This window comes from Macrobrachium nipponense, chromosome 34 (assembly GCF_015104395.2).
Source record: "Macrobrachium nipponense isolate FS-2020 chromosome 34, ASM1510439v2, whole genome shotgun sequence".
Lineage (NCBI taxonomy): Eukaryota > Metazoa > Arthropoda > Malacostraca > Decapoda > Palaemonidae > Macrobrachium > Macrobrachium nipponense.
This window is the reverse complement of record NC_061095.1, coordinates 28,748,838-28,762,343: the sequence shown is the minus strand read 5'-3', so window position 1 is coordinate 28,762,343 and position 13,506 is coordinate 28,748,838. Positions and strand designations below refer to the sequence as shown.

Sequence of the window (13,506 nt, the reverse complement as noted above, 5' to 3'; positions counted from 1 at the left end):
GGTGAGATGGATAAAAGGAAAGGAGCAAGTGGCTGATGTATTAACTAAAGCAGGAGTTTCAGGGGAATGTATTAGAAATTATGTAGAGGGTAAAGAGTTGGAGGATGAAGGAAATTAATAGGGGACTAGGTTAGGAAAACAGTCGGAGAGGGAGGGAGAAAGAGATAAGTGGATTACATATTGTATAATTGTTATTGGTATTTTATGCATTGTTGAAATATGGTGGGTGTCCTATATATGGACAGCATATGGTTGATTCTAGAAGGTGTCTGTTGATGTATTTAACTCTTTCATATCCGCTTAGTTTTGAGCACTGTGTCCCCAGATATCCGAGGTGTCTAGAGCGCTCAACAGTGCGAAAAAAATTATCATTTTGAAAATTCCGCAAAAAATATAAATTTTATGCCAACAACGTTCCCTTTTGTTCTGTCCTTTTTTTCTAAATGTTAGTATTTTATGGTGGAATAGTCAGAATAAGAGTCCCAGCCCTCTAAATACGAAAAAAATGTGAGTTATTTAACAAAAAAAACAAAAAAAATCTTTACTTTTTTTTTATATTTTCATTCCTAACCCAAAAAACTATGAAAGTCAGGCGAATGAATTATTTTTCATGAGAAAGCCAATAAAATTCCCTAAATAGCGACATATAAATAAATGGAAAACGAATAAGTCCAGCCGGTGAAAAAATCGATTGAAAAGAGGATAAGAAACATAGCGCTCCCGCCCGGCACATAGTGAGAATTATCGCTAAATTTTTTTTTTTTTTTTAAGAGCCCTATCTCGGTTATTTTTCATTGAAATTCCTTTGTAAATACGAAAATGTAGAGGAAACGTTGAAGAATAAAGGGAAGGTCAAGAAAAATGGCTTTGGATATGGCAATAGTTTCATTTTGACGTTATAAATGATCGAATCGAAAAAATTTTTTACGTTGTCAACATTTATTGCTAGAATAACAATTTTTTGAAGAGCCCTATCTCGGTTATTTTCATAGAAATTACTTTGAAATACATATACGAAATTGTAGAGGAAAAGTTGAAGAATAAAGGGAGAGTTAAGAAAAATGGCTTTGGGGTCACTGAGAGGGAAGTGTAGGTGCGATCAGCTGATTTCATTGTGAGAATTTTACTACGCCAGGGATTTGAGCATGCGCAGTACAGAAACTACTTTGCTGGCGTATTGATACCCGAGATACACGGTCCAAGGTATGATCTAGCCTATGGAAATCGCTACTTGTCCGAAAATTAAAAAAAAAATGCCCCTACCACACGTACGAAAAATTTTGGTAAATTTTACGTACGCTACGTCAGTTGGATAGATAGGGGATAGAGTATTTTTTACGTACTATTACGTCAGTTGGACATGAAAGGGTTAAGTTGTGTTGTGACGTTATAGGGGCTATGACGTCATTGAAAAGATGGTGGCGGCATCGGGGGATGTAAACAATAACACAGGCCAGGCAGTAGAAAGCAGGTGCTAGTGGTGTGGTGTTGGTAAGGGAGAGCTCTCTGTCTGGTAGGAGTTTTTGGGTCGTAAGTCTTGTTGTGCTGTTGTTCTAAGGTGATTTCTGGAGTATACTGACGTTGGAGAAAGCGTACAGGTGGGTAGATTATTTATTTGTGTAAATAAAAGGGGTTAGGCTAGGCTAAAATTCAAACACTCTTCTAATGTCTGAGAGACAAAAGACAGTGTTTGATGGCATTTGTCAAGACCATGACAGTAGGCTTTTATATGAGCATATGATCCATACCTTCATTATTTCTTTAACCTGTGAAATTGCAGCGTCTCTTCTAAGAAGCTGTAATTTTTCTACAAGGTATAATGGGCTGTTTTCTATACTTTGGGAAGAACTAGCTGACCCACAATCTTTGCTTATTAGGTCCTCCTGTTGCATCTGTTCTTCTAACCAAAAGGCTACATCCTTATTGCTGTCCCAGAGATAAGTCTGAAAGTTTAAGGAAATATTAAATGTCAAGATTAACTCTACTACTGATATACTACATCTAAATGTGAACTGAATACTGATGTTCCTGATATACTATATCTAAATTGAGCTGAATATTGAAAAACTGCATGTTTATTTTGCTTTTCATTTTTAATCCTCTTTCAGTCTATACTTTCTAATTATCATTCATATTCTACTCTTACAAACTATTTTAAGATATTACTAGTTTACAATCAACCAAACAAAATTATTCACAGTGAGCATTCTCAAGTGTCTATATACTGTAGTTCTATTAAAGCTCTACTTTTAAGAAAATAGAAAAATGGCATCATGGACATTTTTAATATCTTTGCCAATTATTTATACAATTTTAGTTTCATAAGATCCATCTTCAGTCACCACATATAAGCTTTTTCTTAACAATATAGTAGTATGTACATTAAGTATATTTCTTTTCAGCCGTCTTCTTATTAACCCTTAAACGCCTAAGGGGTATAATAAAAAGCATCTCCCGTATGCCTAGGGGGTCTCGGAGTGAGCGCCGAAGCGAAAAAAATATTTTTTTCAAAAAATAACAGCGCACTTAGTTTTCAAGATTAAGAGTTCATTTTTGGCTCCTTTTTTTGTTATTGCCTGAAGTTTAGTATGCAACCATCAGAAATGAAAAAAATATCATTATCATATATAAATAATGCGATATATGATAGAGCGAAAACCAAAATTTCAAATATAATTGTTTTCAAATTGTGTTGTGAGCAAAACGTTAAAGCTAAAGAGTTAATTTTGTTTTGATGTATGTACACAGAGAAAATATTATCACAAAATGATGCATGAATTCGTAATGCGTGGATGTAAAATATTTTTTTTTTCAAAAATTCACCATAAATCTAAATATTTTTTTTAGAGACTTCCAGTTTGTTTCAAAATAAAGATAAATGATTTAATATTACTATACTGTAAGTAGTTTTAGCTTACAATTGCAGTTTTCGACCATTTTGGACGAGTTAAATTTGACCGAATGTCGAATTTTTAAATTTTTTTATATGCAAATATTTCAAAAATGAGAAAAGGTACAACCTTCAATTATTTTTGGTTGTATTCTACATGAAATTGTGCACATTTTCATATATAAAACTCTATGAAATGCCTAATATGAAACAGAGCAAATATTCCGAGAATGCGACGTACGCATTTCGGAGATTTGCGGCGGAGAATCCGCGCGCGGAGGGAAGGAAAGTTTTTCTTAAAATTCACCATAAATCTAAATATTGTGCTAGAGACTTCAAATTTGTTTCAAAATGAAGATAAATGACTGAATATTACTAGACTGTAAGAGTTTTAGCTTACAATTGCGTTTTTCGTCCATTTCCGGTAGGAGTCAAAGTTGACCGAACGTGGTTTTTTTCTATTTATCGTGATTTATATGCAAATATTTTGAAAATGAGGAAAGCTACAACCTCAATTTATTTGTTTTTTATTCCGTATTTTACATTAAATTGCGCACATTTTCATATATAAAACTTTATATAACGGCAATAATTTAAAAGGGTGCAAAACATTACGACAATCGCACGTATGATTTTTCAGAAGAGTTACCGCGCGGACGTAAGGAAAATGTTTTTTTTTTCATAAATTCACCATAAATCGAAATATTGTGCTAGAGACTTCCAATTTGTTGCAAAATGAAGGTAAATTATTGAATATTACTAGAATATAAGAGCTTTAGCTTACAATTACGTTTTTTTTTACCATTTCGGTAGAGTCAAAGTTGACCGAAGGTTGAAATTTTGGCACTTATCGTTATTTATATGAAAATATTTCAAAACTGATAAAAGCTACAACCATGGGTTGCTTTTAGTTGTATTGTGCATGAAATTGCACACATTTCCATACATAAAACTTTATGTAACGGCTAATTTAAAAGGGTGCAAACATTACGACAATCGCACGCATGATTTTTCGGATGAGTTACCGCGTGGACGTAAGGAAAACTTTTTTTCATAAATTCACCATAAATCGAAATACTGTGCTAGAGACTTACAATTTGTTGCAAAATGAAGGTAAATGATTGAATATTACTAAAATATAAGTGTTCTTAGCTTACAATTGCCCCTTTCATTTTTTGACCATTTCGGTACAGTCAAAGTTGACCAAAGGTTGAAATTTTGGCACATCGTTATTTATATGAAAATATTTCAAAACTGATAAAAGCTACAATCATGAGTATTTTTTTGTTGTATTCTACATGAAAATGCACACATTTTCATATATAATACTCCATGTAACGGCTAATTTAAAATGGTGCAAAAATTATGTCAGTGACGAAATAATTTCCGAGATGTGTCACTGATACTTTTTAGTGCGGCAAGAAAGAAATTCGCGCTTTCGCGCTTGCGGCCGCATGACGTAACGATTGTAAACAAAACAACGACCTTTGATCCAGTGAAACTCCTCCCAGCATTCCCCCCAGGCTCGTGATTCAAAATTTTTCGCCTAGTAAGCCTATAAGTATTTTTCAGCGAATTTTAAAAAAAACTTTTTTATGTTGACGTAAATTAAGTCCGGTCGGCACCCAAAAGACAATTTATCTCGACGTAAAATACGTCCAATAGGCGTTTAAGGGTTAATCACAATCTTGTGACAACAGAATGTATTACACAGTACAAAATTCATCACTGCATATCTATGAACAGCAACTTACAGTATGGTGTCTTAGTAGTGCTCAAAAGCAGCAAAGTGCATTTTATTTAACGGTGTGTTCAGAAACGAAAGAATGTACGTATTACATATACACTTCCTGAGTTTCAGGAGAACAAGTATTGCAGATACCATTGTACATTTACCCAGTTTTGGATCTAAGAGTACTATACAAAAAATATATTCAATGAAATCTACAAACAGCCTGGTTATTCTATAGTCATGTGTTTCAAAACACAAAACATTATAAAAAAATTACTCACTTCCCCTGATGGTCTTGCTTCATAGAACCAACGTTTCAACAGAGAATCTATGTGAGCATCAGATGCCTCCTTCTGTACATGTCTTAGTTCCTCCTTTACTCTCTCTTCTGCAAGACGTCGTCTAAGTCTCCAATACAGAATCTGTCGACTTTGTGCCCAGGGTACAACACCCTGAATTACTCCTTTTTCTTGCATTCTTACAGGAGTATCATGAAGATCTGCAAATGTTACAGCAACCTGAAAAATAAAATACATATAATTTTAAAGATTTCAACTTCTTAGCCAACAGGAAATTGTGAGTTTTGAAAAAAAAAATAAAAAACAGGAAATGTGTTTAAACTGACATGAAGAGAAATTTACAATAATAATGTAGTACAGTGTAGTTCAACTACCTTACCTAACCCAGGCCCTAAGTATAAAAAAAAAAGGGGGGGATTCTACACTTCATAAGACAAAGGTAGTTATGTAGGGGATTCTACACTTCAAAAGAGAAAGATAGTTATTAGGGGATTCTACACTTCAAAAGAGAAAGGTAGTTATTATGTAAAGTATATTTTTCTCTAAAGCGACAATCTGACTATTCACAAGCTTCACATTGTCACATCAAGGTGAATCCAAACAAGAGTAAAACTTATCAGAGACACACATCAGCAACTTACTGTGGATACATAAAAAACAGGTGGTAAACAACGTAAGTAGAGAATGAATCTTTGGCAAATGCTAGATAATCATGTGGAGCACTTGTTTGGGCTACCAATAAGTCACTATCTCCTAATCCACATGTTTCTCATATGTATTTATGATGCTTTACTGTAGTGTGGATGTAGCCTATGATTACTAACTTTACATATTCTGGGCACATAGCAAACTAAGCAACAAAGGTATCTGATATACTTCAATAATATAAAATATTGGAATGTATTTACCAGAGCCAAAGATGTTTTGTTTCTCAGAAATTTTCTGCCCATTCTAGATGCCAAAGATTGTTTTTTATACACCTATTGTAGCCCAGAAGGTTTTCTTGGAGTGCTAAGGGGTTACAGACTTTGTACTTGAAGCAGCTCAGTTCTAATTATAAAAAATACTATCCTCATCACTTCAATAATAAACATAAGGGGGAGGGGTCAAGTCAATATAAGGGTTACAACAGCTGGAGCCTTATATTAATACCTGTGGTTACAATATTGAATGAAACTGGATAATGACAGCATTCCTCCATCCCTCATTTGAATGTTTTATCACTGTGCAGGAAACCATCTCTACTTTCATTTTTGAAAAAAGTAACCTAGCTTAAAAAATATCAAATCTATATCTTCTTAAAATTGTAGAAACTCTAAAAGTAGTTTTTTTCTAAATGTCAATGCTGGTTATTGCATTATACTTAACATATCTATGTAATCATAAATACATAAAACCTTAACATTTTAAAACAAAAGGAATGTATGTAATATTTTCAATGCATGCTCTTCTAAATTCTCATTTGTGTCACAACTCCACAAAAACACCAAGGCTTACTACTGAACACATTTTGTGACTGACAAAATGTTTTACATAACCTAGCTTCCTGAAAACAAATACGTAATAGCTAAAGAGGATGTTGTAAGTTATCAAACATGTAGCTCTGCTTATGTTCAAATCAGTTCTTACGTGTCTCCAGCCAACTAACTCACTTTCAAGTTGACTGTGAACCTGTTAATTTCTCAAGACTGTCCAGACCTTCATTAACTTTTTCCAAGATTTTCTATGTCCAGACCTTCATTAACTTTTTCCAAGACTGTCTATCGCTTGATTTTTGTGATACCCTCTTAAAATATTCTGCTAATAAATTACTCATTTCCAAAATCTTCGTTTTTAACAATGGAGAAGGATTTTTTGTCAGTTTGCCTGTGATTTTATCAACTGCCTCTAAACAGTAGAATGAGAAATTCTTTAATTTTCTAAGGAACATGGGGCTAACCAAGTCCGCTGTTGAACTGCTTTTACTCTGTTGGAACTGCTCTGCATTGCTTGTAGATTATGATGCTTGCTTAATTTGGTTTCTACAGTACTGAGCACAAAGGAACTTTCTTTCAACAAAACAAACCTTTGTTCATATGCGGAACAAACATTCGGTCTTAACAATAGGATAAATCTTCTCGTTTTAACCAGCTGGAAGCTGGTTAAAACAATAAAAGATTGTATAGCAAGGAATCTGTGAGATCTGGCAATTCATGCGCATACAAGGTGGGACTTGAGTAGCCCCTCTCTTGTTACCCATACTGTAGTTATTATTACTTACCAATACTTCCAAAGAAGGTTGGGGAGGGATATACTGTAATTGATAACGTCAGGCTAATAGTCCTTAAAACACCTACAACAGCATACAGAACTGAAGGCTCTGTGCAAGCCTTGCAAATACATGTGTTTACAGTAATTATGGAAATACTGACAACTCTACCATCCATCATAGTACCTTAGCTGAGGAACAAAAAGGAGGCACAGAATCCTCAATACAGTGCCTCTTAGTGGTGATATTTTGCCACAGACAGAACACCCAAGGTTTATTTCAAGACATAAAACTATGTACTTGGAAGATAACCTGATCAGATATGATCAGGAACTACCCTGTGGAAGCTATGGGGTACTACTAAGGTGGAAAATTGATGATTCACGCTGCCAGACCAGGCATCTTAGTTAAGCGATATACTTGAGTCCATAGGACAATCTTGAGTTGTGTGCATTTCTTCTGTTATTTTTGTTACAATCAATTCCAGAGAAGCTCTTCCAGTGTCATCACACATGATGACCCAATAATGCCTCAACAAAAAAGATTTCTAGATCTTCTTGAAATGATAGTAGATCTGCAAAGAGCTCTTCTGATGGAAGAGTGCTATTCAAGGCTCACATCTGGCATTTTAACCAGAATTTGAGTGTGCTCCAATTACTTGCTTGGAGGTTATCAAGCAGTTTCTTATCTGGAAAGGGTTTTTGAGCTGAACAGTCAACAGCTTGATTGTACCAGTCCAACAGGCATGTCTTTTCTACATGGTGTTATTGAGGAAGTGTTACTCTACTTTGTGTCAAAATTAATTCGATAACACATTTCTTCCTGTTTCTTTCTACAAGATTCAATTTCAGCTCTCAAGAGTTACTGGGATACCTCACCTGTAAAACACCTTCCCAGTGCAACATAAGAGCCCTTACAGAAACTTCACCAAATGCTGTGTTTAAGAGTTTCTTTGTAGCACTAGCATCTGCAAGGGCAAGGAGACTGGGCAAGTTGCTTGCCCCTTGAAGTTTGAAGTCAAGTTACTAACACAAAGGACCAGCACATACAGTATTGGACTTTTTAATGTCTGGCACCTTTACACTTTTCACTTGCTCCCTCTTGTCCCCTCAATACAAGAACAACTAGCAAGTAAGGAAGGTAAATTTTTATACCCAGTGAAAGCTGCTAGGACTGATCTTCAAAAGACCAAATCCTTAAGAAAAGGATGGGGTCAACACTACCTTCAGTTTATGGTGCACCAAAACAGAAATATCTAAAAATGCTATATCCTATCTGCTTAAGTCTGGAAAAACTAAACCCTATTAATAATAATAATCTGCTTAAGTCAGCCATACAAAGGGTTACAAGAATAAAACGGAGTCATAGGCATTTTAAAGTCTGGGGTCATGAAATCAGTGCTGTATCTACAATTGAAAAAAAAGTTTGTATTTGAAAGACATAACTATTAATGCTTTTGATACCATCTCCACTGGCCCTACCATTATTGTTAATATTAATAATGAGAGGCCCTAATTCATCCTCTTCACCCATATAATCTAACTATAATCTTCTACAAGGAATTGTTGGGTATATTTCTTTCTTTTCAGTCTAATTATGGGAAGTTTTTTGACAACTTCAGATCACTGTTGGATAAGCAAGATATCTGTCCATTTTCATGGCCCCTCATTAGCCCTCAAAATTTCTAAACCACTTGGCTCTTCATCCCACTAGTCTGTCAGTTCTGAAGGGTGGATGGATTTATGTATGAGTTTTAGGGCAAAAGCCCAGGCACTGGGGGTCAGTTCTGAAGGTCCTAACCTTACATTTTAGGACTGTTAAAAGTCCACCCATCTAAATAGCTACTCAGGCTATCATAAAATGATGGATGATATCTAAAAAATACAATTAAAAACACCATTTTTTTTTTTACATAAATCCACTCTATGAAATTTCTGGCTGCTCTTCCTTCCAAATCAATTCTATCTCAGCAGTAAGATGGACAACACTTGAAATTGTTTTACCAGAAAATGAGCAAATGCATGTTTAAGGCTATTTGGGGAAGATAATAAAAAAAAAAAATTAAGCAAAATATGATTATGTTGCCAATATGAGAGAGAGAGAGAGAGAGAGAGAGAGAGAGAGAGAATTATATCTTATATTACCAAGCTAAATGCCTAGACAAGAATCTTCTGTGGTTTGTACCCTCATGTTTTGCTCTTTAAAATGTTATACTAAATCCAATATACCTCTTCAAGACATCTATAAGACCTAAGCAATAGTATGGTAATATAGTATAGCATATTATAGGTAATGCAGCATTCACTGTAGAAACACCACCTGCTACCAAGATACTAATACTATAATAGTTCAACAAGATGACTGGGCCATACCCAGTAGATTTGTTCTTAAGTGAGGGGTGAAAAATGACAATTTGTCCAAAATTAGCATTTTTCCTAACTATACAAACCTGAGGTCCTTTTACAATAGGAAGGTACTAGCGGCAGCTGGTATAGGTTGTAAGCTTTCGAACAAGGGGTTCGGTAGTTAACTGCTTGTCCGACAGGCGCGCGTCGCGCGCGACTGGGAGGTAAACAAATCACTTTTGCTTTGGCCCAAGCAAAAACTGCAGAGTGAGGGGTGGCATGAGGTGGGACTATGTGTAAAAGGACCTCAGGTTTGTATAGTTAGGAAAAATGCAATTTTGGACAAATTGTCATTTGTTCCGACACGGCATACAAACCTTCGGTCCTTTTACAATAGGAAGACTCACTTCTTGGTGGGAGGAATCTGAGTCTTTTGTGAACAGACTGGTGTTCGCCCAACCTTGGAATGCCTCCCTGGTCGTAAGAGCGAGGGAGGGATCCAAGCCTCTGTCGATTGATCGGGGTGTGCACCGCAGGATCAATGGTCAGACCTCTGGACCAAGTACTAAGAGAGAGGCAAGCGTATCTCTTCGTACCAGCAAACAAGAACAAGTTCCTATTTGCAAGAGGCAACATAAAGTTATGGTTTGTCTCTTGTTGGCATCCACTTCCCCCACCTTCCCCCCCCTTGTAGGAGGAAGTGGTGGATATTCGCTCCCATCCCTAGTGAAAGGGATAGGATGGGGTGGGGCTCTGTCGAGTAGCTCACCGCATCTCGTCCTTATCCAGCAAGGTGATGACCGTATCCCTCTACCCACAGGTAGGGGGAGAAAAAGATAGGAAGAGAAGCCAGTCACTCTCTCATTCACTTATCTATTCTACAGTCACACCATCGACTCGATGCTGTTCATTCCCTGCTAGGGTCTGGGTTTAGCTACACAACGTGTTGAGCAGCACCACGGGTCCCAGGAAAACGATCCAAGACCTGTGGGCAATATCCAAAAGGTAGAAGGAGGTGCCAGTGGTCTGGTTGTACCAGACCCCTGCCTTCAGTACCTGCGCCACAGAGAAGTTCTTGTGTAACTCGAGAGAGTGTACTTCTAGGTCATCTTGGTGCTGACGAAGTCTTCAACACTCACAGCCTGGGATGTCGAGTTTCTTCAGAAAGCGCGGTCGCGCTTTCACAGGACAAAGCAGCATCTCCTTCGCATCGAAAGGCGGTGAAGTCCATTAGGGAGGGGATTGTGAAGGACTCTAACGATCGTCAGGAACCGAAGGGTTCAGAGTCTTCGCTACGAATTCGGTACGAAATCGAGCGTCACGAATCCCCATCCCTGGATGCTTGACTTCGCAGGAAAAGTCATGCAATTACCTCAGAGGAAAAGAAGGGAATGGTCGTATGACCTATCCCTCTTCTCGACTTCGGTGATGTCCTGTACCCATACTGGTCTATCCGTCTGCAGCGAAGTTTTTGTTCTTCTCGGTAGTGGATAGGACACCGACACTCAATGGTGGGTGTCCGATGGTATGGGTACTGTGACAAGCCGTTAGGACGAAGAAAAGACTGTTATGGAACAACCGAAACTAAGTCCACAGCGAAGTTCGTAACTGACTTGGGCGCTCTCACAGCTGCCGACTGACTGTGTTCGGTAGGAGGCAAGTTGTCCAAGCACCCGATCAAGTCACGTGACCTTCGCCTTAAAAGGGTTATGCCAAGAGACTAAACAAATAATTTGTTCGTCACCGATGCCAGAAGGCAAGGTGATGACTCTCTTAAGGCATGTGCCCACAGGCGAAAGTCAATTGCCTTCTAGAGACCGAGGTCCCTTGATGGCAAGATATCTCATAGTATAGTTGATTCTCGGCTAAGGGAGAAACAACACTATGTGTCGTTGAAGACGAAGGTGTACAGAAAATGCAATCTACGTCTTCACAGCTGAACCGAGAGAAGGATTCTCAAGATTCTAAGAACCTGTGCTACAAAGACTGAGAACGCTAACGCTATTCATTGCTGTCCGGTGAGGATCGTAGTTGCAATGAAAGCGGAGCGCTTTTCAGTAATGAAGACACAGGGGAATACTGCCTGAAGACCTGCTTTCTCATGGGCTGAACATTTGGAAGTAGAGCTGTCAGGTCGGAGAGTAGGCGATGTTCTGACACATCTGTTAATTCGGGCGGGGCGAACAATGAATAATTGCACACCTACGAATACGAGATATTTTGAAGACAAACTCAGATAAGTCTGCAAAAATCATTGCATTATAGCGGTGCGATGCAGCGGGTGACTAGTACAGACTTCTTGTTACCCGTGCGGTAAACAGAAAGATGAGAAGTCAAGGATATCTCTGTTGAAAAATTCTCGCAATGTCGAAGGCGATGAAATCGCAGCGTCACAGCAGTAGATGGTTCCTTCATTATTGCGAGAATCCCCGTTAATCAGAGACCTAAGTCCATGATTGTTGGGCAGAGATACGTTCGGTAGTCAATCAAACCAGGGGAGAGAGACGTAACTGACCGTGCATCTCCGAGACCTAAGCTGAGACTGAGTCCGCTATCAAGGCAGGTTTCAATACGCAGTAGCTCTCGGTGACTCGTCATCCTGAGTTGCCAGGTAATCCATTATTCCACGAAGGAATGCGTTCGGCTAGAACCATCGAGCATAAAAGAATACGCTCGAGCAATTATATTTTAAACGAAACGGATTCGGTAAATACAAAAGCTGATTTGGTGTTGTCATGACAATACCAAGTATCTAAAATCGAAACTGATAACTGCTGGGAGGTTGCAGGCAACCCCGAGTTGCAGTTCAATTAAGATACAATTCGTCTCGGTCACAAACCGTAGAGTTAACTACGGTATGCGCCTACCCCCCGGACAATTCAACTGTTAAAAGAATCATGTCGCGAGGGTAATATAACGTAGTATATTTGTAGGTTCTGTACAACGACCTCCATCCTAAATTCTTTTCCCCTCGAGGAATGAGAATAAGGATTGGAGATCGACCGCCTTCGTTCTCTAGTCAAGAGAGTGAAGGAGAAGTCTTTCCCAAAGGAAAGCTTCAATGGTGAACAGAATACCGAAGACGATAGTTCAAGCCAAACTGGAAGTTCCCGTCCGTTCTTCTCTATTCCAGGTTAATCGCCTACTGTGAGATACTCTTCTTTCAGCAGCAGTCTTCTTCCAAATGCTAGAAATTACAGGAATTCGAGCATAAGCGAGGTTCCCGATTATCGTGTAACAATTATCGGGGATTCTCGCTCACTTTGGACCGTGGTCCTCCGCCTAAGTGTTTGGAGATCGTAAAAAACTCGAACACTCTGAGTGCGCTAGAAATTCCGTTTAGAATTCTAAGCACTCTGCGAAACCCACCGAATTCGTCAAACGATATCGGCTGGTGGTCCTCTCGATTCCCGTAGAAATCGAGAAAGGGGCAGGATCCCTCCTCAACGACCGGGGCTTACGTCAGGTAGGACCCGAAGGTCCCCCCGGTAGCGCAGCCCCTAACGTGGGATCTTACAGAGAAATCTCTGTAGGATCCCTCCCCTTTCCCTCGTAGCCGTAAGGAGCGAGGGAATGGGGGAGGAATTGGATACTGGCTCGCCTTCCCAGCGGAACTAGCAGTTGGAGAAGAAAAGGAGCAGCCATCGCCTTACGGCGATGGCCTCTCAGAGCCTGGGAAAACGTATCGTCAGGAGAAAACGTTTTCCCGAGGAGGGTTACGAAACTCATACTGTAGGTAAGGGTCTGCCGCCACTGTGAACGTCGTCTGGGTGGGGCTGATCGACACCTGACAGGAGAAGCCGATACCGTCCTCCGACTCATTCCAGTCCTCGTCGAGGTCGAAACCTCTCAGGAGGACCGAAGGGGTATTCAAATACGGTGTCCGAAGACACGTAAAAACGCCTCTGTCGCAGTAGAGGAGGTGGAAGTAGCTTGTTCGACCGGCCAGAACTGAGAGCGCCTTCTTGTCCGGAGACGAGAGACTACCTGGT

The 13,506-nt window shown here is 38.8% G+C and overlaps 1 protein-coding gene across 1 annotated transcript in view; it reads right to left on the bottom strand.

The window, feature by feature from the left end:
• The window catches only part of LOC135207998 (acetyl-CoA carboxylase-like), a 460,030-nt gene that overhangs the window by 7,644 nt on the left and 438,880 nt on the right, over nt 1-13,506 (bottom strand). The window contains exons 42-43 of the mRNA XM_064240089.1: nt 4,904-5,140; nt 1,749-1,943 (exon numbers count right to left, since the gene is read on the bottom strand). Coding sequence (XP_064096159.1) covers nt 1,749-1,943; nt 4,904-5,140 — 432 coding nt within the window. The remainder of the gene's footprint in view (nt 1-1,748; nt 1,944-4,903; nt 5,141-13,506) is intronic.